The following is a 24,115-nucleotide window of genomic DNA, read 5'->3' on the forward strand; positions in this document are numbered from 1 at the left end:
GAGCAGAGAACTGCTGTACATGATGTTGGTTTGGTTTCCTATGTTTGACAGGTCCCTTCTCCATGACACTGACAGATCGCTTGGCTTTGCTTTCTTTGAACCAGAGGAGCTTATTCTACCTCTGATTTTAAAGGAGGCTATTTGTTTTTAAAGTTTTTAAAGTTTCAAAGAGTGGCTGGAGTACACAGACAGGGCCCACACCAATAACTATTTCATACACAGGCTTTGATCATCAGGCTTTAATCATCTTCCTGCACAAAACTCTATTACTTATGTTCCCATGAGTTTGAGGCTCATGTGAAAACAGCTCATATGAAAACAGCTACTTCTTTATCTTAACGCTTTAAGTAGTTTGAATTAGAAAATGTTTTAAATGATCTAATGGATTGAGAGAAACAGTATTTGTTGTGATTGTTTTTGGAAGTGAATTGCTATTAAAATCTAACAGAAACTTCAAACAGAACAATTTATTACCTTCTAAAGTCTATTTTGATGAAAAAATATTTTACTATTTTCACTGATATCCAATTAAAAATCTCATTTCTTTTTTCTCAAAAATCTTACAAATTCACCATATTTTTGACATTGTAAAATAATTTCAAAGATTGGAGAAGGAAGAAATTACAACCATTGCTCAAGAACTGATAATTTTTCATATTATAAATAAACCACACATTTTTATTTTAACACAGCTAAGATATGAAATATATTTTTATATACCATTAGAAAGAATCACAGATGTTTGTAAGTTCATTTTCACTAGCCTTCAATACAAATTTTATGAAACAGTATACCTATTGGACACAAGTACAGATAAATATTAGACCATTTAAATGTCCACTAACATAAATGGACAGATTGTGGCATTCATTCTATAGAATATTATACAGCAATTAAAATTAATGAACTCTGCCTTCTGTCATCTGCATGGTTAAATTTTAAAATTACTGAATAAAACAAAGTCATGGAAGAATATGTATGATTCCATTTACATAAAATTTAAAAAGAGGCAAAACTGTACATATAAACAAGGAAATGATAAAGAGAAAATTTAGGATAGTGGTTACTTCTGAGGGAGAGAAGCAAATGTAATCAAATAGGAGCCACAACAGGTGTCAAACACGAGGCATGTTCTACTCTTAAAGCAAAGTGGGGAGCAGCACATTTATTTCTGTTTTATTATTCCTCCCTGAACAGTACACGTACTTTACACATTCTGGAGAACACGAGAGGCAAGGAAGTGGAGACCACACACGTAGACAACTGTTTTCGAAGAGGCTTGGTCTTGAGTGGAACATAAATAAAAGAGTGAATGGTGGGGGAATGTGGATGTTGACTTGTTTTGCTCTTATACTTTTTAAGATGTGAAAAGAGAGCATCTGAATGGTATAGAAAGGAAGGTCCCGTCAGAGGGGAGAAGCTGAAGCAGCACTAGAGGAGAGAGTGGATGAAGCAAGTGATGGGAGTATTCCGACAGGATCAGAAGCTAAGACACACGGGAAGGAATATCACCCAATTCAATCCAGGGGGAGCAGGTGAGGAGACAAACAGTCCAGCAGATTTAGACACTTGGTGAGAGGAAGCCATGTCTTCACTGATGGCTTATTTCCTCTTGACTGAGGCAAGGTCATTAGCTGAGAGGGAAGGGCTAGACTTGGTATTGAGAAAAAGTGAAAGCATGAAATAAGAGAACAAATGAACTGGAGATAAAGGAATGTGCTCTCTTGAGCAACTCACTGTACCTATTTCCCTTGTCTACCTAGAATGTACTTCCCCTTCCTTTTCACCTAGAAAATCTTGCTACCCTTCAGGACTCACAGAAGCTTCTGTGTCTTCTGTGACATCTTTTCTAATTGGCCCATGGTAATCCGACAGCTCTTGACTGTATCCCTTACTTTTTACTTACTCATGAACTGTCTTGCAATAACTCTTCTATGTTGAACCTGATTCAATTTTACATATTGTCTCCTTCACTACAGTCTCGTGGGCAAAAATCATGTCTTTTAAAAACAAAATTGTCCCTCCCACTTTCAGAAAAACAGTGCATTCTCATACACACAGGAAAATTTACAGGTATTTTCTAAACATATCGGTTATTGAAACACTTATCCTTAAAAGCAAATGATAAAATAACTAAGACATACATGAATAAGTGAACTTTGAATCCTCCATTATTTTCTGGTAACTGCTCTTGGTTTTCAAGTTTTGGTTTTAGAATGTACTTTTTAGAAGCTGGAGAGCCAAAGTTACCATAGTTGGTTTAATTTTTTAAATTTTTAAACAAATCATTTCTGCTCATTAAACTTTTACAATTTTTTCCTTGACAATCTGCAATATGTTTCTTTATGGAGGTAGTTCTCCCAGAAAATGAAACAGAATATTATCAGCAAAGACAAATTATGTTAGGAATGCCATCTTGTGGTTGAGAGTAGTCCATTACACTAACAGGTCCTTTCAGTGACAAATCTTTTAATTCAGAAATAAAACATTCAAGAAATTCACAAATGTAAATCATGATTATAATGTATTGTTACTACAAAGAAGGAAACACTAAATATGTGCATCAATTGTATGTGCTTTTAGCTGCCAAAAAAGACAACGTTCACTGAAAGAAAAGACAATAGACAAATTATATAGGAATAGAGTCCAAATAATACAAGAAAACTGCTATAACTATAACCATACTTAAGACTATTCAAATACTCTGAATTTTGGAAAGCTTTTCTCTTGAAACAGATATGCAATTTTATTTCTGTATCTACTACTAGGTAGTTCTGTTGATGATCACATCCTAGATTTAAATCTTGTGTCTTGATTTTCAAACTACATCACCTTAACTATACACATCCCAAGGGGAGTGAAGGCTGGAACACTTATCTAATCTGGATGGTTTAGGATCCATTTAATTAATTATAGTCCAAAATGGAATTTGAGGAGAGTCAAAAACGCCAGCCATTTCTTAATAGATGTGCTTACTACTTCTTCTAAATAAGTTAACCATTAGAGTGTACATTATCTTTCTAGTCAATAAAGAACTAATAATGGTTACAGATATACTATGTAACAACTATGCTGAAATATTTTAAGTGTCAGATAGAGTACCAGACATTTTGGTCCATTTAAAAGTGGGGATGAGGGAAGAGAAACTGATATATCCCACATGGGTGCAGAGCACAGCACAAGGGTCCATGCATTACGCTACTTTCTGTCACTTCTAGATTCAGGATCCAAGAAGCATGTGTAGGGACAATGGACAGACCTAGAGACGAGGCTACTGAAATTCCAAAAGATAACAGATCTATATACAGACATACATATTCGCATAAAAAACAAAATGTTATTTGTACTCAAAATCAACTTTTGTGATTTATTACTGCATGCTTTTCACCAGAATTTTTTTTTCTTTTACTCAGAAAACTTTCCTATGAATTGATTTTGTGCAAGTTTTTCCACATAATTCTTCAAGACATTCACATCAGCTACACAGACCTGGTGCTCCATCTTCTCTTGCTGTTTTGTTCTCTCTAATAAAGCCTCGTGCGGTGGAGGTAAGGCATTGTATGAACTTAATAAGTAAACTTGACTTGATGAAGTCTGATTGATTTCTCTAATCTTTAAAGCCTGCATGATAGCAGGTGCAAACTTGGAGTAATGAGCTGTAGAGGATACAATCACTGGGCAAGTTTTGTCTTGCATTCTGTCTGCAACTACTTTCGCAATTGCAGTGTGTGGGTCCAGAATGTACCCCGAAGTGTTGTAGGTAGAGTGAATAGCTGCCAGGCACTCTCCCTCGGAGCACCAGTCGGCCACGAAATCCTGCTGAAGTTTCTCAACTAGGATTTTCTCTATCTGGAAGTGATGCTCCTCTTCTAACTGATTAAACAGTCTTCTCATTAACTGTCCATCTTTATTAGCTATCAGGTGTAAATGTCGTTCCAGGTTTGAAGATTTGAGGATATCAATTGCTGGTGAAAAGGTCCGTGCTAGTTTTCTTTCCCTTATATCATAATGTCCTGTTTTTATAAAATCAGTCAAAACATGGTTCTCATTAGAAGCACAGATAAATTTTCGAATAGGGACTCCCATGGTTTTGGCATACACTGCTGCTAAAATGTTACCAAAGTTTCCTGTGGGAATACACACATCAACTGGGCTTCCAAAAGAAATAAATCCTTGGCTAACGAGATCAAGGTATGCAGAAGCATGATAAACTACTTGGGGAAGCAGTCGGCCCCAGTTTATGGAATTAGCTGAACTTAAGACAGTTCCATATTCCACAGCAAGAAAGCCAGTAAAATCAGAATCTTGAAAAATTCTTTTTATAGATGTCTGGCAGAAATCAAAATCTGACTTGACACCTACCGCCCATCCATTTTCATTCTGACTGCCAATTATTTGTGCTTTTTGAAAATCACTGACTCCGTCTTCAGGAAAAAATGTGGCCACGGCTATTCTCTGCTTGTCATTCTTATTAAGACGACTAAAGCCATTTAAGACTGCACTTCCAGTGTCTCCTGAGGTGGCTACAAGTATCATAAAATTGCAACTTGGTGCAATACAGTGTGCAAAAAGATGGGGCATGAGCTGTAAAGACAGATCTTTAAATGATCCCGTTGGTCCATGAAACAACTCCAGGATGAACTGGTTGCCTGACAGGTGCCTGACAGGGGCGATTTTTGAGCAGGTAAAGTTTTCCCCATAAGCAGTTTCAATCATTTCTCCCAGCTTGGCAGCAGGTATGTCAGCAGGATGTATACATTTTTCCAGAAGTATCTGTGCTCTTTCTATGTATGTTGCTCCTACCAGGCTTTTCCACTCCCCACAGTTTAACTTTGGAAACTCCTTCTCAGGAACAAAAAGTCCACCGTCAGAAGCTAACCCCTCAATCACAGCTTCACTAAAGAATTTCGTTGGAATTTTCTGTTCACAGTCTTTAGGCCAAATGTGTCTTGTGGAAATGAATGTTTCTGAATCCACATCTTGGTATCTTTTAACTGCACTCAGCACTTTGTTGGCTACCTCCTCCGGGGAAGCCCCACTTTCACAAAAAACACGAGTATCGTACCACTTCTTATAGTACTGTCTTCTAAACTTCAGTAAGTCCTTCATAGAGGTTCCAGAATTCTGACCTACAATCCTATCTGTTTTCATTAATTTTAGACGACTGACTATATCTAGTAGAGGTACATCCAGATAAACAATTATTCCGTTTTTCTTTAGATGCCACATGCTAGCATCATGCATTGGGTTGGACCCAGTAAGGGAAATCACACTTCCAGATGCAGAGAAGTTTAACACGGCTTTTCCTTCCTCTTCTAAAAATTGCTCATTACCAACATCCTGCAATTTTTCAGACACACTCATATTCCAGGTTTTTTCAAGGATATCATCATCCACATCGATGACACAACAACCCAGTTTCTGGCCTATTATTCTGCCTACTGTTGTTTTCCCAGCACCGGGAGGTCCCATCAGGATAATATTTTTGTCTCCAACAAGAGAGTAGATGGAATGCCATGACTTCCTTAATTCTGCAAGTGCAAAGGTTCTTGAAAGAAATAGCTGTGGATGTTTATCTGTTTTCACATGGATGCGAGACAAGCATTTCTGAGCTATCTGTTTCAGAAGCTGACATCGCTTAAAGTGGAGCATTCTCTTTTCACTTTGCTGCCCAAGCCAAAAGAAAAACTGGCTTTGGCCCTTTTCAAAACATAAAGACAAGGAAAGACATTTAGTTACTAATTTCAATAGGCTTAACATACCAATAGGATTAAGTAGAATCATGCCCACAGTACATAAACTTAAAATTCTTCTGAATTTTATATGGCATTAAAAAATTATCCAAACCTAAATTCTCATATATTACATATTATCTTTTTAGTAATCTTTTCAAGTCTCAAGAAAGTGAGTAATCATTTGTAACTATGAGCAACAGAAACTTTATTCTGAGAATGTTGTATCATAGATACTTTTTTAAAAAAGATACTAAATCAAATTACTATTTCTTTTCCTATAATGAAAAATGTCTCATGGTTTGTAACCCAAGTAAATAAGGATTACTTGGAGTTGGGATGCTATATACTTGCAATTCAAAAAGCTGAATAGTCTCTGTATTTCTCGTTAGTTATATGAACATGTTGATAGACTATCGTGTTACTCATAAATTTCTTAGTCAAAGAATTCACAACAAGAAACCAGAATAAAATATTTGCTTATACAATGCTTAAAGAATTTTCCAAAGAACAATTATATATAGAACAAAGGCATGACCTTTTCTTTCTTACATGCCTTTTACATGCATACTGTTAAAAATCATTCTTACATGTTTTTCATGTTTTTCACTAGCTTATAAAAAAAGCTAGTGAAAGATATAACATTATGTAAATACTTAAGAAAAATGGATAATCGACAACAAACTCAAAGGCTACAGATCTATAACTTTCTCTGACTCGGACCATCACGTTCATTTCTTTCCTATAAACATCACCAGTGGAGACACAACTCAAATCCCAGACTCCAGAGTGATAGCAAAAAAACCCTCAGGAATGTTTCCATTGATAAGAGGACAAATTCATGCTGGCATCTGGAGAAGCTCTGTAATTCCCCGTACTGATCAGATCCCTGTCTTTGGAAATACACTCACTGTTAAAACACCAGATGTGTGCCAGACAGGTGAGACGTTTAGTCATATGTAAAGTACAATTTAATAACTGCTACAATATTTATTTAAAGTGATTAGAGTAACTTTACAGGCATGTAGTGAGACTTTCCACATATTCCGTGGTACAACCAATAGGCAACTATTAAACGTTAGATGGTGTGTTTAGACACGTTCCGAAAACTTTTCGTTCTTTACTATTCTGATCATTCATGCTACTCAAACTGTGTTTTCTAATAAAACATTTAAACCATTTTCAGCTTACACTGAATTTAACTTACAAGTTAACTTAGAACTGCTGGAAGAAGGGATGCATTTCCTTATTTGGCTTTTCAGCTGGTATATGCTTAACTCCTGCTGACTTGCAAACAAAAACACACAGGAACCAATCTGAGGTGAAGAGTTTGTGGATGCTGAAGCAAACTCAGTCTTTGCAAAAAGTGGAGTCTATAATGGAAAAAAATTGAAATTAATCATAACTGCATACTGTGTCATTAAATTCCACAGATAGTCTATTGTTAAAATGTCCAATTGGAATTTTTTAAGTACAGAAAAATAATAAACTGACCCTTTGCATGGTTCCCTAAAGCTATTATTGAAAGATTAAGATACTATTTTCCAATATGTGTATCTTACGATAAGAAAGAATTTTACTAAACAGTACTGAATTTCTGCCATCAAGCAATATACAAGATACTATAACGAAATGATAATGTAAGTTTACACAATGACATCTAAAATTTTAATGATTTAACTGTACGTTCAGTGATCAGATGGAAAGAAATCAGTGGACTAAAAAGTGTGAAGTAAGTATCTGAATTACTCTTTTAGATTGTTTATCCATCTGAATCATGATTTGGCTGTAATATCGACTATAAAGAGTGCAGATAAAGTGTCTGCCACACATGTGTACCTCTTGGCTACTTAAATGATTTATAATAAATTCAAACATATAGCATGGCGATAGGCACATAAGAATATTCATTTATATAGTAATATTAACCACTGTCACTCAGTGATAAAAGACTAAAAACATATAAATTGAATCAGAATATCTAGACACAGAACTAGGCTTCTTTTTTTTTTTTTCATAGTTTGGTTTGTTTATAAACCTTCAGAGAAAACAAGGGGCTAGTGTTAGTCTGTGTTAGTCACTCAGTTGTGTCTGGCTCTTTGCGACTCTATGGACTGTAGCCCGCCAGGCTCCTCTGTCCATGGAATTCTTCAGGCAAGAATATTGGATTGGGCAGCCATTCCCTTCTCCAGGGGAACTTCCTGACCCAGGGATTGAACCCAGGCCTCTTGCATTGGAGGCGGATTCTTTACCATCTGAGCCACCAGGGAAGCTCTTGTCTATAAACCTTCAGAGAAAACAAGGGGCACTCATCCATATTGGGCACAGGTTAATCCTTTCCCTGAAGTAAACAAAGGGTCAGAGAACTGTACACTTGAACCCCATCAGCAATTTCTTTTATTAAACTACTTTTATTCTGGTACTATTCTTTAACACTAATTATTTTGAGGACACTACATTAAGCAGCCTGCTTAACCTCCTATTCAGGTAGCTTTTGCTTATAATATCAGAGAGTATCATCTTTTTTAGTTCCCAATGCAGAAATTTCTGACATCTGTATTGCTAATAATTGTGTTTTACCTGAGTAGCTGGTTTGTTTTTATGGACACTAAATTTTTTATCTGATCTTTTCCACTTTAGGTTGGTTGCTACAATGCTTAACACCAACTCCATTAAAAGCAAAAGACTAACACAAGCGTTAATGCATGTTAACTTCACCTTATCCTTTGTAACCTTACTCTTCCTTTGTTTTATACGAATTCAAAGTAGAAAATTGTGACAGTTCAATTTATCAATTCAGTATCAATATTATTTCACCATAAAAATCTTCCTGACACTAGCTTATAAAGTGCTCTAACATGTAACAAATATTATCATTTTAAAGAAAATTAAAGAAGTTACATACTAAATTTTGTTTTGTAACATCCAGACACAAACTAATTTTAGGGTTTCAACATCCACTGTAGGCCAACCAAATTGCAAGAGAAGATGGAATAATGCCCATGACATCTAACTTTTATCTGGAAACTGAATTTTTACTTAAGAGGTAATAGTCAGTACTCATTATTCATGGTAGTTAAGTCTATCAGGTCACCATGAATACAAATTAGTGAACACTGAACCACTGCTTCTGGGGGAAACACAGTGTGTTCCTAGGTTCTTGTGAGCCTCTGGTTACAATATTTTTGCCAACTGATCAATACATAATGTTTTATGTGTGTTTCTGCTTAAAGACATCTTATTTAATATACACATAATGATTCACTACCACTGAACTCAGACTTTAATACATGCCTGAAGGAAACTTATCTAATGCACACATTTTCTCTGTAAGGCACATGGTGGCCTCACTGCCTTAGGAACACAAGGCAGCACTTCAGCCCTCTGCTTGGGGGCCATTTTAAACAAAACCAGCAACCAGAAGCACAAAAATGCAAAACATGTGGCCCTTAAATAGAATTCAAAAAAGACCCTTGTTTACTGTAGGAGCTGAAACAAGAAGGCAAAGCATCACCTTATTTGACCCCAATTTGAAACATGCATATCTCATGACTCAAATTTTTCACCACTCATGCATGTGGCCATGAGTGACTGCAGAAGTGCTGTAAGCATTAATTTGGGGTTATAAATAAATTTTAGCAAGTAGAATTCACAAATAGAGAACTTGTGAAAAGTGAGGACCGACTGCAAATCATGTTCCTTTATGATTCAAAGCCATATTATAAGGTGTTTTTCATTTACTTATATTTTAATATGTTTTTCAGTAAAGGGGTCATGAACAGGCAATTTTTCTTCAGCCAAAGAACAGAACTATTTCAAATTAAAATGGGAGTCAATCACATAAGAGTCAAGAAACAAAACCAGTACTTAAAGACCAAATCTCTTGACTGTAAAGTACTCAGGTTTTACTGAATTATTGATGTTTGCAAATAATTGGTGTAGACCCAAGTTCTATACAAAAGTATTTTAGTAAACTCTCTAATTCTTCAGGGGATGGATGATGTATACCACTCCATTACACATTAATAATTTTAAAACAGGTTTTCTTACTAGTCGCTTATAGTGTAGTTTTTTGATCCACTAGTTCCAGTAGATACTTCTTAGACATAAAAGACCTTATCAGAGACAAATGAAAAGGTAGTGATGTGTCAGTATCACAGCAAGAACTTTAAAAAACAGAAACAGAATGTCCACATGTACATATTAAATACTGTGTGACCTCGAGGTATGAACTTTAACAATTTTACTGTGGCAAGCTGATCAAAACTGAATATAGACTTCAAGGGAAAGAAAGTACAGAAACCACTTTTAACACATTTTAAAATTATTTTCTAAGAATGCTAACAAAGTTACATTTTTAAACAAGAAATACATATTACCTTTTAGCAAAGTATTTACAGTGATATTTTCCTGTGCTTACACTAGATGATTGATAATCGAAATTATAAGTGCATCAATTTTTACTTCCAAAATAGTCCAGAAAATTTCAATTCCATTATAAAATTACCTAGTTTTCAATACTTCTGGTAAACTTTCAAAATCTATTTAGTGAAAATGATTTAGCATTTGTCACCTATTTAAAATATTTCGTTTCACAATGAGAACTGGCTACAGTTCAATGAACTTTTGAAAATATTTGTGCAATGATTATGCTTGTCATCCTGTCATCCTGTTTTAATACAATCTCTAATTAAATTTCTAAGAATGACTAAATCTAGTCCACTATTTTATGAAGAAAGATATTCTAAGGTTTTAAAATATTCTTAAAAATTGCTGCATTTTTACAGCAATGTTGTTTTCCCATAAGTAATAAGAAAAAATGCAAATATACTAGGATATAAACTAACCAGCAGAAGGTTAGAAGCTTTGCTTTTAATATGTAAAAATCCTCTAAACAAGCCCTCCAGTTAATTAGCTGACTGAAACAGCGTGGTGGAAGGCCCACACTTCAGTGCCACGTGGTAATCACAGGGCTCTTACAATCATTTTCCAAATTCACCACTCATCTTTGCCTTTATTTTAGAATCAAAGCCAACTAAGTCTTTTCTGTTGTTAGTCTTTTGCTATTAAATATTCTCTTAAAGGTTTTGAATATCTTATTCAAATGATTAAGTACTCTTTGTAATTCTATAACTTAGAAAAATATTGTGAAGACTATGTCTTTAGAAAGGGTTTATTTTCCTCCCAGCTGTCCTATTTCTACTCCCACCTCTGACCATTTTATTCATCTAAGTATACTGAAATAATCCTTAGTAAAAAAAAAAAAAAAAACTAATTTGTATGTACAACCATTCATATAAGGTGTCCATGCAAACTATAACCCACAGGCCAAATGTAGCTCACCCCTGTTTTTGTAAATTATGATTCATGGGAAAAAAACTTTGCTCATTCATTTTTTTTTCCCATTTCTTAAGTATTGTCTTTGGTTGTTTTGGAGCTATAATGGTAGTGCTTAAGTAGTTCCAGAAGAATACAACTCGCCTGCAAAGCCCTAAAATATTTATTATCGAGCCGTTTACAGAAAGGTTCACTACCTCTGATGGCACACCAACACTAATTCTATGTGGACATACTGTACATAGGCATTTCCTTGAACAGGACTGCCATTTTGAGTGAATTAGAAAAATCAGGAACATATTCTTTGTAAACATGCTTTCAAAAGCCAAGAATTACAGACCAATACCTAAAGGGGAAAAAAGTTCCTTTCCAAATGATTTAACAACTTCCCTAAGACTGTATACTAAATATACTACAGTGAGACTTTAAATTCTGTTCAGTATTTTTAAAACCATATAAATACACTGACATCAATGAAATTTCTGTATTCAGTAACAACAGAAAGTCAAGACTAACTGAGGCCAGTGGGTACTTACTACCTAGAGAAACCATGCTTTGCCCTTATTGGCTCTTTCAGGAACTGATAAACATAAAGAGTCCTTAAGTGTTCCTTCTAATTAGAAATGTTACAAACTTTGGCCAAGGACTGTCCATTTGGCTAACTATTATCATTCCAAGTCCTCGGTTCAAATCTTAGCACATATAGAGAACAGAATTATTCTCTACACAAGCTAAGCAAAAATAAACAAAAACATGAAATACTCAAAAATGGAAAGGAAAAGGGCAAAGCGGCATATACATACAAATACTTTGTAAACAGAAAATCTGATGTGAAGAACAGAACCATCAACCCCAAGGTGCCATTCATCGGAAATAAAATGTTTGTTAAACGCCTGGGATAAAAAAATAGAAACCTGACCAACTGGATAAGAAAAAACTAAGTTTATTCTTATCTACTGAAATTCACCAAGAGCCCAAGATGATAAGCACCTACACATTCAGCAAACTTTGTTTTAGGTAAAAACTGGATTTATTTAGTGAGAAACAAAACTCCACAGACAGAGCATGGACCATCTCAGAAGGCAGAGCCAATAAACTCTTTTAAGTCAACCAAGCTACCATGCTGCTTTGTCTCCACCACCGGGCACCCTGGGAGTGACAGGGCCAAAACTGGCCTCTTATCTTCAAGCATCCTTACTCCCTTTGGGCAGACTGGCTTCTATAAGGTTGGTCAGAACCATATTGCCAAAATGTCTTTCAGAGCCTCTGGATTACCAAATGAGAGTCTTTCAGCAGTCAATATGGGAATCGGTAGGTTCGTGGAAAACCACACGGATCAAACGGAATAAAACCGCTCCCAAGACTATTTTCAAAAAGGGACGCCAGAAAAAAAAAAGGGAGGAGCATAAAATTCAAAGGCCCGTTTAAAAGGATTCTTCTGGTTTAGGCTGCTTGCTTAGAAAACAAAGTCAAGCCCTAAGAGGAGGGGCCCGATAAAGAGGTAAACAGGGGGAGAAGCAGCGAGGCGCGAGAGGAAGGGAGACAGGTGGCCGAGGGGAGGACGAGGGGAGCTGTCCTGAGCGCTCGCACCGGGGGCCGCACGGCTGAGCGCGGGACGCAAGCGGCCGGGAAGGCGGGCGCGGCCAAATTGCTGGGATCACCGCCCAGTAGCGCACAGGGGAAGACACGGACCGGAAAAGGGCATGCGATGGGAACGGACTGATTCTACAGTTTCCCTTTCTCCTCAAATAACTCACCAAGGAAATCTCACTGAGAAGACGGGGGGAAAGGAAAGGAAATGGGAAAGAGCTTCCGGGAGCCGCCAGCGCCGCCTCGGGACACAGTCCCGCACTTCGGACTCCTGCCCCTGATGGCCCACAGCCCAGGACCCAGGCCTTGTGAGGTCCCCCTCGCCCCAACCCGCGTAGCGGCCTCTGCGCCTGCGCAAGGGCTGTCCTCCGCGTTCGCGCGCCACGCCCACCCCCGAGCTGCCCAGTACCTGGTAAGCGACTTGTCCTGCGCCTCACCCACTCGATCCTAGGCCCCTCCCTCCCTCGTCCTGCTCTTCACGTCGGACGTGCGTCAGCGTGGCCTCAGTCGCTCGCCCCGCCCCACAGGGTCACGCATGTGGACGAGAGTATTGTGTGACGCGTGCACATCGGCACAATTTCCGTTTGTCTGTGGTAGAATTTATCTTTTTTTTCCAAATACACAGAGAAAAGAGCAACATTTTCAAGGGGACGCCATTTTCCACCCCTTTACTCCCAAAGGTACATATAAACTGTGGTTTTCACGTTGAGCTTCTCTGACAGAAAAGGAGCCGTTGCGAAAGGAAAGTTTGGGAAACTAGATTGCGACGCCACTTCCTCGTTGCCTAGTTACTGTTTCCACGGCAGTCGTGCCGTCAACAACGCTAAGCGAGCCCAAGAGTCGTAGAAGGGGTATTTTACTTTCTTGCCAAGAGAGGACTCGAAGAAGAGGTCGCGGGGGAATTGCGTGAAAGAAACATTCGTTCCTTGAGAAGGCAAGAGGGTAGGAGAGGAAAGGACAAGCTGTGAAGAAAGGGATGGAGATATTGCTATAGTGAGAAAAAAGCTAAGTAGTTTTCAGGACTCGTATGGTGGCCATGGATCCAACGGGCCCTTCTGAGAGCATTTATAACCTCATACCCAGTGACTGGAAGGAGCCTCCACAGCCTCCTAGGTATGTGGGTAAGCAACGATTATCACTTGAAACAAGAATGGAGAAGAATTGTCCCATTTCAGGATTAAGTAAGCGTCGTATGACTTTCAAAACGAGATTATTTCTATCTCAGTGAAGTAGTCTTGGGTGATAGCTTCTTAAAGAAGGAGTTGCGAAATAGAAGTATTTAGCTCTTCATAATTCAGGGAGATGGTGGACCAGTGCTGTGAGAGAGCCATTTTCTTATGTCAGCCTCTTGTTCATACGTGTGTAATTGTAAGTTAATTGTACGTGTGTGATATGGTATGCAACATAGCCTGAAATATCTTAGTGTTGAAAAAAGAGAAGTCACAATTTTATTATCCTGCATTAGGATACTTGATATCTTGTTTCAGGAATTCACTTTTGTTTCTGACTACACCACTGCTTTCTCTAAAGAAAGATAATACCCATTTTTTCCCGAGTATTGTCAAATATAAATTTCTGTTTCTGAGCCTCTCTCTCTTTTTTTTGATTGATGAAACAAATGCACAAGATAGTGCCTAAGGTCTTCTTTTGATCTGATAGTTGATATAAAGAAGAATGGATTGACAGAGACCCAAAAATATGTGATAGAGTTAAGATTTTTATATAGGTGTTAGGACCCCTTTAGCTCCCCACATTTTCAAAAAGGTACCAGACAGTAAACCTGTCAGTTACTCACCTGGGACTTAGCACTTACTTAAATCTCTGGGGACAAAAGAAGGTAAAGAATAGGGAAAATCTCATTCCTTCTAGGATTTTGCAGCTTTATCTTTCTCCTTTTTCTTGTTCCAAGTCAAAACTACATTGAAAGCACACTGGGCTAAAAACAAAAAAATTAGGCTCTGCAACTGATTGGTTTTGTGATCTCGAATACATTATTAAAATTTGTTTTCTGATCTGTAAAAAAAATTACATGAACTGGATAATCTTTAAGGTCTTTCAGATCTTAATTGTCAGTTTTCTTTTTTAGTAATTACTTGGAGTGCCTAACATCTTCAACAGGTGGACAGATCCTTCATTTTTAAGCCTGAGTATCTTTTTTTTAACCAGACTAATACCTATTTTGTTTTCCATTAACTTCTCAAAATCTAGTAGAGATTGGAAATAGGAATTCAAAGTAAGATTTGGTACAGTTTCAGAGTTTATGAGAAGTGTTCAAATTAACTATTGCTGAATGGAGTTTTAATCAAAAATTCCTGTATATTGTACAAGATAAAAGCTCCTCCTCTGTAACCCACTGGCAGATTATATTTTTCATAGAATCCTGAATTTGAATGTTAAGATAGTTTATTAAATAGGTGTTTTGTTTATTGATAAATTTAAAAAGCTTTACTGTGTCTAGGTGGCTTTTTCAAGAAATTTTATAGGAAAAATCTTTATTTAGTTGGCAAATGTGTAATATCACCCTTGGGTAATGTTGCAGTGACAGCTCAAACTCCTTGGTTTACTCTGAAGAAATAAGTAGGAAAAACTAACTTACGGTGAAAAGAATAGAAGGCATCCATATGTGATGCCAGAGAACTCTTTGTGTTAGGGTAAAGTCAACCTACACTGCCAGCAACAACCAAGAGGAGTTTTTAATTCGATAAGATGTTGTGCTTGCAAGACACTAATTTATAAAAAACAGAGCATAATAAAACTTTTAACCAATTCTCTCTCTCCACTGTAACACAAATTGCCCTCACAGTAACACAATCACCCTTAGCCAATTCCCTTATTAGTAGTAAGAATTCTTACTAAGAAAGAAATATATTAAGCTATGAGTCTTTGCATCACTGAGTTATATACCCAGTTTCAAGAAAGTTCACTGCAGCTCTTTGCAAGTCTTGAAGATGATTGTTCAGCTTTCACAAAGAGGCAGATTCCTTGGGGAAACCACAATTGATGGTACCTGATCTCCCATACTTCAGAGATTCCAGTCTCCTTGGGGAACTGACAGATAAACATTAAAGTGTTGGTTAACAATAAAACCATACATCGTTGAAAACCCTAATGAGAGATGCAGATGCTAAATGAGAATTTAGAAAATGGATATATGAAATCAAAGTGGGATGAAGGACACCCTCTTCCAGTTGAACTGTGAGCTATGAGCAGTCTAAAGTTCTACACAATTAAGAAGTGCTGTAATAATACTGGCCTGAAATTTTAAAACAAAACAAGCATATAGCAGTAGTTAACCAGATGTTCATCTAGTCGAATAGAATTAAAAAAAAAAACTCAATGAAACATCAGATTGTACCAACTTTTGGTCTATTTCAAATAAATTGCCATGGAAATGTTTATCTAAAGACTTAATATGACTAAATATATCATGACTATTGGCAAGAAAATATAAGTATGGTATGTTTATTGAATATGACAACTTTAGCCCACATGTAATAAAAAAGTAGGACCAGTTGTCTGAGTCACCCCTAGATCTTTACAATAAAACCACACCATCTAGAAAATGGAATCAAATGCAACTATTGAAAGTGTAATGGAAGCAAGCTCAGTGTTCATCAATAGCTGAATGGATAAAGAAGATGTGTGTATATGTATATACACACATATACATGCAATGGATTGCTACTCAGTTATAAAAAAGCATGGAATTTTGCCATTTGCAGCAACATGTATGGATTTGGAGAGCGTTATTTTTTGTGTAATAAGTCAGAGAAAGACAAATACTGTGGCGTCACTTAAATGTAGAGTCTAAAAAATACAACAAAGTAGTGAAAACAAAAAAGAAGCAGATTCACAGATAAAAAGAACAAACTAGTGGTTACCAGTGGGGGTGGGGGGCAGGGAGAAGGGGAATACAAGGGTAGGGCAAAAGGGTTGTTATGGAATTATATGAAATGTGGGTGAAACTTGCATGATTTGAAAATTGTAAAGCACTATAGCATTGAAAAAATCTTTCATTCAAAAAAAAGTGTAAGTTTTACATATATTAATTATGAAAAGAAATCACATTATCAAGTTACAATTCATACATAGATATATAAAAATTTTTTTGGAAAATTGAGATTAATGGAACCTATTAATAGATCTTTATTCTTGTGTTATTGAGATATAATTGACATACACCATTATATTAGTTTCATCATTTTAAAAATTTGTAATTTGGAAAAAGTTATTATTCATATAGAATAAAATATCTTATTTTCTATGACATGGTAAGCTTTCAGTTCACACACAAAATAGTGGAATGAATCACAAGATGCAATTTTTAAAAAGGTGAGTATACACACTCCTTTTTACCTCAAAAAAGGTGATTAGTCAGATCATATATGCTAATTCCAGTTTCCATGGGAATTTGAAGGCACAGATTTGGATTGAACATTACTTCTTGAAGGTATCTAATGTGCCTATTCATTTTGGACTGTAATTAATTCCTAGCCATTGAGTTCAAAGTTGAGGAAAGTCTTCTAAAAGCAAGAAAAAATTTAATGTTTCTCCACACAAACTTATCTACATAGTAAGGTGAGAATACAAGTTACTAAAAGTGGTGTAGCTGAATTTCTGCTTCCAATCAAGAATGGAATTTACCCTCTCACCTTAAGCAATTAAAACACCAGGAAAATATATGTAAAACAATGGTTTTTTAGACACTGAACAATAAGCAGCACGGAACGGTCATCCCTAAGTGAAGGGAAACAAGACCTACAATTGTCCCAATATTCTCCCTGGAGAAAATCTCCAGACAAAAGTTCAGGAAAGAGAAATTAAAACAAAATTCAGCAGTTTCACTGAGTTAAAGTGACAGGATTCAGAATTTGAGGTCAAAGGGAAGTCGCTCAGTCATGTCCGACTCTTTGCGACCCCATGGACTGTAGCCCACCAGGCTCCTCCATCCATGGGATTCTCCAGGCAAGAGTACTGGAGTGGGTTGCCATTTCCTTCTCCTTGAGGAGGTCAAGCCATATACAATTCATAGCACAGAGTACTGTAGAGGAGAGAACTGCATAGATAGAAAATTATGGAAGTATACAGGAGGATTTCCCTGATGTCTTTGGTTGACAGTCCACATGTATGATGAAACTACCAAGGCCAGAGAAATAACCAACAGAAAGCAGCAGAGCCAGATAAAGTTTATGTTCCCACCAACCAGAGTGAATCTCATAAGATACAGGGGATTGAGTGCTGTACCAGGAAGTAGGACCGACTTAGAACTGGACTAAAAGTTTCTAGTCCCAGAAATATAATATGTATAACCAAGAGAAAAATCAGTCAAAACAAACAGACAAAGAAACAATATCAGAGAATTAGTAGACAAGAACATTAAAACCACTATTTAAAATATTTTCATGTGTTCCAAATGCAGATGAAAACATGAGCAAGACATAGAAATAGAAGGATAAAAAAATTAAGTTGAATACATAAATAATACTATGTCTAAAATGAAAATAGTATACTGAATGGGGATAATAGCTAAGACACTGAAGAAAAAAATATTTTTGGATTTAAAGACATAAAACAACACAAAATGAAAATGAGAGGGGAAAAAAACTGAAAAGGAATACAGAATCAGTGAGCTGTTGACCACATCAAGCAACCTAACACAAGTGTAATTAGGATCCCAGAAGGAGAGTAGACAGATAAAGAAGAAATATTTGAATAGTGGTCAAAATTTTTATAAAATTAATGAGATCTTTAAATCTACAAATCAAAGAATCATTATGAACCCCAAGAGGGAAAAGGAGGAGTTGTAAGAAGAGAAGAGGGAAACCATTCCAAGGGGAATTAACATAAACTTTCCTAAAACCAGTAATAAAGAGAAAAATACTAAAAACAGCCAAGGAAAAAAGAAACATTGCATACAGAGGAAGAAGGAAGGTCAGCAAATATTTCATCAGAAAACACAGGAAGCCAGAAGTTTTAAAAGTCCATAATGCACAAGAAAGTGGTATGAGCTGGAAATTTGGATTTGCACAATGACATAAAGATTACATAAAATGATAAATATGGCTTCCCAGGTGACTCGATGGTAAAAGAATCTACCTGCCAATGCAGGTGTCACAGGAGACAAGAGTTTGATCCCTGGGTCAGGAAAATCCCCTGTAGGAGGAAAGGGCAACCCACTCCAGTATTCTTGCCTGGAGAATCCCATGGACAGAGGAGCCTGCTGGGCTACAGCCCATAGGGTCACAAAGAGTCGAACCCAACTGAGCATACACACACACACACAGATGGGTAAATGTTAGTTTTTTTTTTTTCTTTTTAAATTTCGTTACAATATACTTAGGTTTTTAAGGGGAAAATAACCACAATGAATTACAGGTTTTATAACACTCATAGAACCCTAGGATAAAGATGGGGGAGGGGTAGAAGCTTTTGTGAGGTTCTTATATCCTGTAGTATAATAATACTTGTAGTATAATAATACTTGAAGGTAGACTGTGATGAGGTAAACATATATTGTAAACCTTAGAACTTCTACAAAATAAAAACAAAAGACAAGACAGCACAAAATAAGGAAGAACCAGCAATGGGATATGTAGAAAACAATAGCAAGATGGAAATTTTAAATACAAATACATTTTAAAAAATCACATTAAATGTCAGTAGTCCAAACAATTACGAAACTGTTAGAAAGGATAAAAATTCTATGTTCTCCATAAGCTGCTGCTAAGTCACTTCAGTCGTGTCCAACTCTGTGCTACCCCACAGATGGCAGCCCACCAGGCTCCATCGTCCCTGGGATTCTCCAGGCAAGAACACTGGAGTCGGTTGCCATTTCCTTCTCCAGTGCGTGAAAGTGAAAAGTGAAAGTGAAGTCACTCAGTCGTATCCAACCCTCAGCGACCCCATGGACTGCAGCCCACCAGGCTCCTCCGTCCATAGGATTTTCCAGGCAAGAGTACTGGAGTGGGGTGCTATTGAAAACCCCCTTAAAAAATAAAGACACAGAAAAAAACTCAAAGAATAGACAAATATTGTATTATCATAAAGGAATACTGGATTGGTTATATTAATATCAAACAGTAGATTTTAGACTATAGAATTTTAAGAGGGATAAAGAGTATTACTTTCTAATAATGAAGTGATCAGTTTTTCAAGAAGGTATGCTAATTCTAAAGGCTGTGTACCTACTAATGGAGCTTCAAAATACATGAAGCAAAAGCCGACAGAACTAAAAGAAGAAATAAATCCACAATTGTAATCAGAGATTTCAACATCTCTCTTTCAATGATTATTAGAACACTTGAAAATAGTATCCAACCTGTTTTGTCCTGTCAGTTATAGAACACTCCAGCCAATAGCGGCAGTTGTTGAATAGTGGTCAAAAGTTCTATATACACTTCCTTTTCCAGTGTATATAGAACATTTACCAAGATAGAATGTGCTTTGTGTCATAAAACAAGTGTCAAAAAACTTTAAAGGATTGAAATTTTACAAACTACATTTTTTTAACCATGATAGAAATTAATTAGAAATCAGAGAGATATCTGGAAAGTCCCCAAACAAGCATAACACATCTAAACAAACTTCTAACACAAAGAAGACATCAGAAGGGGATTTAAAAGGTTTTTGAGCCGAATGAAAATGGAAGCATATCATATCAAAATTTGTGCTATGCAGCTATGAAGCAATGCCTAGAGGGAATTTTTGGCTTCTATTAGATAAGTCATTTCAGTCACTCAGTTGTGTCCAACTCTTTGCAACCCCATAGACTCCAGCACACCAGACTTCCCTGTCCGTCACCAACTCCCAGATCTTGCTCAAACTCACGTCCATCGAGTCAGTGATGTCATCCAACCATCTCATCCTCTGTCATCCCCTTCTCTTTCCACCTTCGATCTTTCTCAGCATCTGGGTCTTTTCTAATGAGACGGTTCTTCGCATCAGGTGGCCACAGTATTGGAGTTTCAGCTTCAGCATCAGTCCTTCCAATGAATATTCAGAACTGATTTCCTTTAGGATGGAGTGATTGGAGGGACTCTCAAAAGTCTTCTCCAACACCACAGTTCAAAAGTATCAATTCTGTGGCACTCAGCTTTCTTTATAGTCCAACTCTCTCATCCATACATGACTACTGGAAAAACCATAGCTTTGACTAGACAGACCTTTGTTGGTGAAATAATGTCTCTGCTTTTTTTTTTAATTTATTGATTTTTTTATTGAAGGATAATTGCTTTACAGAATTTTGTTGTTTTCTGTCAAATCTCAACATGAATCAGCCATAGGTATACAATATATCCCCTCCCTTTTGAACCTTCCTCCCATCTCACTCCTCTAGATTGATACAGAGCCCCTGTTTGAGTTTCCTGAGTCATACAGCAAATTCCCGTTGGCTATCTATTTTACATATGGTAATGTAAGTTTCCATGTTACACTTTCCATACATCTCACCCTCTCCTCCCCTCTCTCCATGTCCATAAGTCTATTTTCTATGTTTGTTTCTCCATTGCTGCCCAGTAAATAAATTCTTCAGTACCATTTTTCTAGATTCTGTATATATATATTACAGTATAATATTTATCTCTCTTTCTGACTTACTTCACTTTGTATAATAGGCTCTAGGTTCATTCACCTCATTAGAACTGACTCAAATGCATTCCTTTCTAATATGCTGTCTAGGTTGGTCATAGCTTTTCTTCCAAGGAGCAAGCGTCTTTTAATTTCATGGCTGCAGTCACCATCTGCAGTGATTGTGGAGCCCCCCCAAAATAAAGTCTCTCACTGTTTCCATTGTTTCCCCATCTGCTTGCTATGAAGTGATGGGACGAGATGCCATGATTTTTTGAATGTTGAGTTTTAAGCCAGCTTTTTTACTCTTCTCTTTCACTTTCATTAAGAGGCTCTTTAGTTCTTCTTTGCTTTCTGCCATCTGCATCTGAGATTGCTGATATTTCTCCTGGCAATCTTGATTCCAGCTTGTGCTTCATCCAGCCCAGCATTTTGCATGATGTACTCTGCATATAAGTTAAATAAGCAGGGTGACAATATACAACCTTGACATACTCTTTTCCCAATTTGGAACCAGTCTGTTGTTCCATGTCTGGTTCTAACTGTTGCTTCTTGACCTGCATACAGATTTCTCAGGAAACACATATAAGTATAAATGTTCAAAGTCAAATAGCTAAAATTGTACCTTAAGAAACTTAAAGAGAAAAAAACTCCACAAATAATGAGATATAGTAATGATCAGTGCAGAAATCATTGAAATGGCAAATGTGAACATTAGAGAAGACTTATAAGCAAAAGAAAAAGAACAAAAGAGAGAGAGAGGAGAGACACACTACCAATATCAGAAATGGGAGAGGTTACATCATTATAAATGCTACAGATGGTCGAAGAGTAGTAAGTAGATACTATGATCATCTTTATCCTGGCACTGTTTTATTAGAGTAAAACTTTAATCTAGCTTGCCTAAGCCTGATGGACAGGGCTCAGATAATTATGCTTAATGGCTATCTCCAATTGAATATAAATATATATTATAGAATATAGAATATAGCTATATGTAAGTTAGAAATGTATATATCCTTTTGAAAACTTTATATGGTTTTTATTAAAGATATACATGCTACAGTTTTTTTTTTTTAATTTTTAGGTATGTATCAATTTTTAAAGCAACTGTAAAAGATGACATGCAAAAATTTAAAACTGCGATGAAAACTATGGGACCAGCAAAACTTGAAGTACCTTCTCCAAAGGATTTCCTGAAGAAACACTCAAAGGAAAAAATTCTACCACCCAGTAGGTTTTATCACTTTTTAATTTTAAAAGTGTTTACGGGTAATTTAACTACAATTATCTTGTCTGTGAATATTAAATGTTCACAGTAATAACAACTTTAGCTCATATTAAACAGAATTTTAGAGGCTAGGCAAAAGCAGAAATCAGGAATATAGTACGTTCACCGTAGTATTCCTAGCAGCATTATTTAGTCAAGACATGGAAGCAACCTAAGTGCCCATCAGCAGATTAATGGATAAAGAAGTTGTGGTATATGTATACGATGGAATACTGCTGCTGCTGCTGCTAAGTGGCTTCAGTCGTGTCCGACCCTGTGTGACCCCATAGACGGCAGCCCACTCAACCATAAAAAAAGAATGAACTATTGCCATTTGCAGCAACATGGATGGACTTGGAGGGTATTATACTAAGGGAAATAAGTCAAAGATGTAAACTTTTTGATGTCACTTATATGTAGAATATAAAAGAAAACAAACTGGTAAATATAACAAAAAAGAAGCAAACAGAGTAAACTAGTGGTTACCAGTGAGAAGAGGGAAAAGAGAGGCAATAAAATAGGGGCTTAAGAGGTTCAAATTATTATGTATAAAATAAGATACAATGATACATTGTATAACAAGTGATACAGTCAAATTTTATAGTAATTATAAATGGAGTATAACCTTTAAAAATGCTGAATCACTATATTGTATACCTGTTACTTATAATATTACAAATCCACTACAATGAAAAAATGTATTTTAAAAAATTCTCAAAAACCCCACTATGTAGTAGAAAAAGAGAGTCAGTTCAGTCCAGTTGCTCAGTCGTGTCCTACTCTTTTCGACACCATGAATCGCAGCATGCCAGGCCTCCCTGTCCATCACCAACTCCCGGAGTTCACCTAGACTCATGTCCATCAAGTCAGTGATGCCATCCAGCCATCTCATCCTCTGTCATCCCCTTCTCCTCCTGCCCCCAATCCCTCCCAGCATCAGAGTCTTTTCCAATGAGTCAACTCTTCGAATGAGTTGGCCAAAGTACTGGAGTTTCAGCTTTAGCATCATTCCTTCCAAAGAGATCCCAGGGCTGATCTCCTTCAGAATGGACTGGTTGGATCTCCTTGCAGTCCAAGGGACTCTCAAGAGTCTTCTCCAACACCACACTTCAAAAGCATCAATTCTTCGGCGTTCAGCCTTCTTCACAGTCCAACTCTCACATCCATACATGACCACAGGAAAAACATAGCCTTGACTAGACAAACCTTTGTTGGCAAAGTAATGTCTCTGCTTTTGAATATGCTGTCTAGGTTGGTCATAACTTTCCTTCCAAGGAGTAAGCGTCTTTTAATTTCATGGCTGCAGTCACCATCTGCAGTGACTTTGGAGCCCCCAAAAATAAAGTCTGACACTGTTTCCACTGTTTCCCCGTCTATTTCCCAGAAAAAGAGAGTAGAGAGTGCTAAATTTCCTTCCCCAAAGACTTTCCTTTTGAAGGTGTAAGCATCTTGAACTATATCTTGGACTATATGATAAAGCCCCACCTCGAGCACCACCCACCATCTTCAGATCTAGCCATATGACATCAATAACAAGCAACAATTATAAGAGTTCTAAACCCCAAATGGGCAAAATTGCTTGGCCTCTGAACCTTATCTAGTCTTTTTTCCAGGAAATGAA

General features: G+C 36.7%; 2 protein-coding genes across 4 annotated transcripts in view; one reads left to right on the forward strand and one right to left on the reverse strand.

Annotated features, from left to right (window-relative positions):
* Positions 1-224: 224 nt before the first annotated feature.
* THNSL1 (threonine synthase like 1) lies at positions 225-13,146 on the reverse strand. 2 transcript variants are annotated; one of them, XM_027559936.1, is made up of 3 exons: positions 13,069-13,146; positions 6,940-7,105; positions 225-5,700 (listed from the first exon to the last, which is right to left on the reverse strand). In XM_027559936.1, the coding sequence occupies exon 3, from the start codon at positions 5,650-5,652 to the stop codon at positions 3,406-3,408; it is 2,247 nt and encodes a 748-aa protein (XP_027415737.1). In that variant the 5' UTR covers positions 5,653-5,700; positions 6,940-7,105; positions 13,069-13,146; the 3' UTR covers positions 225-3,405. The 2 variants fall into 2 exon arrangements, with proteins under 2 accessions (XP_027415737.1, XP_027415736.1); XM_027559935.1 differs by lacking the exon at positions 13,069-13,146 and adding an exon at positions 12,827-13,054.
* A 23-nt stretch (positions 13,147-13,169) lies between these two features.
* Positions 13,170-24,115, forward strand: part of ENKUR (enkurin, TRPC channel interacting protein) — a 34,789-nt gene continuing 23,843 nt past the window's right edge. The window contains exons 1-2 of one of the 2 annotated variants that reach the window (XM_027559937.1): positions 13,170-13,772; positions 22,312-22,457. In XM_027559937.1, the coding sequence (XP_027415738.1) occupies positions 13,687-13,772; positions 22,312-22,457 (232 nt within the window). In that variant the 5' untranslated portion in view covers positions 13,170-13,686. The remainder of the gene's footprint in view (positions 13,773-22,311; positions 22,458-24,115) is intronic. The other variant, XM_027559938.1, reaches the window with a different exon arrangement.

This window comes from Bos indicus x Bos taurus, chromosome 13 (genome assembly GCF_003369695.1).
Source record: "Bos indicus x Bos taurus breed Angus x Brahman F1 hybrid chromosome 13, Bos_hybrid_MaternalHap_v2.0, whole genome shotgun sequence".
NCBI classification, from domain to species: Eukaryota; Metazoa; Chordata; class Mammalia; order Artiodactyla; family Bovidae; genus Bos; species Bos indicus x Bos taurus.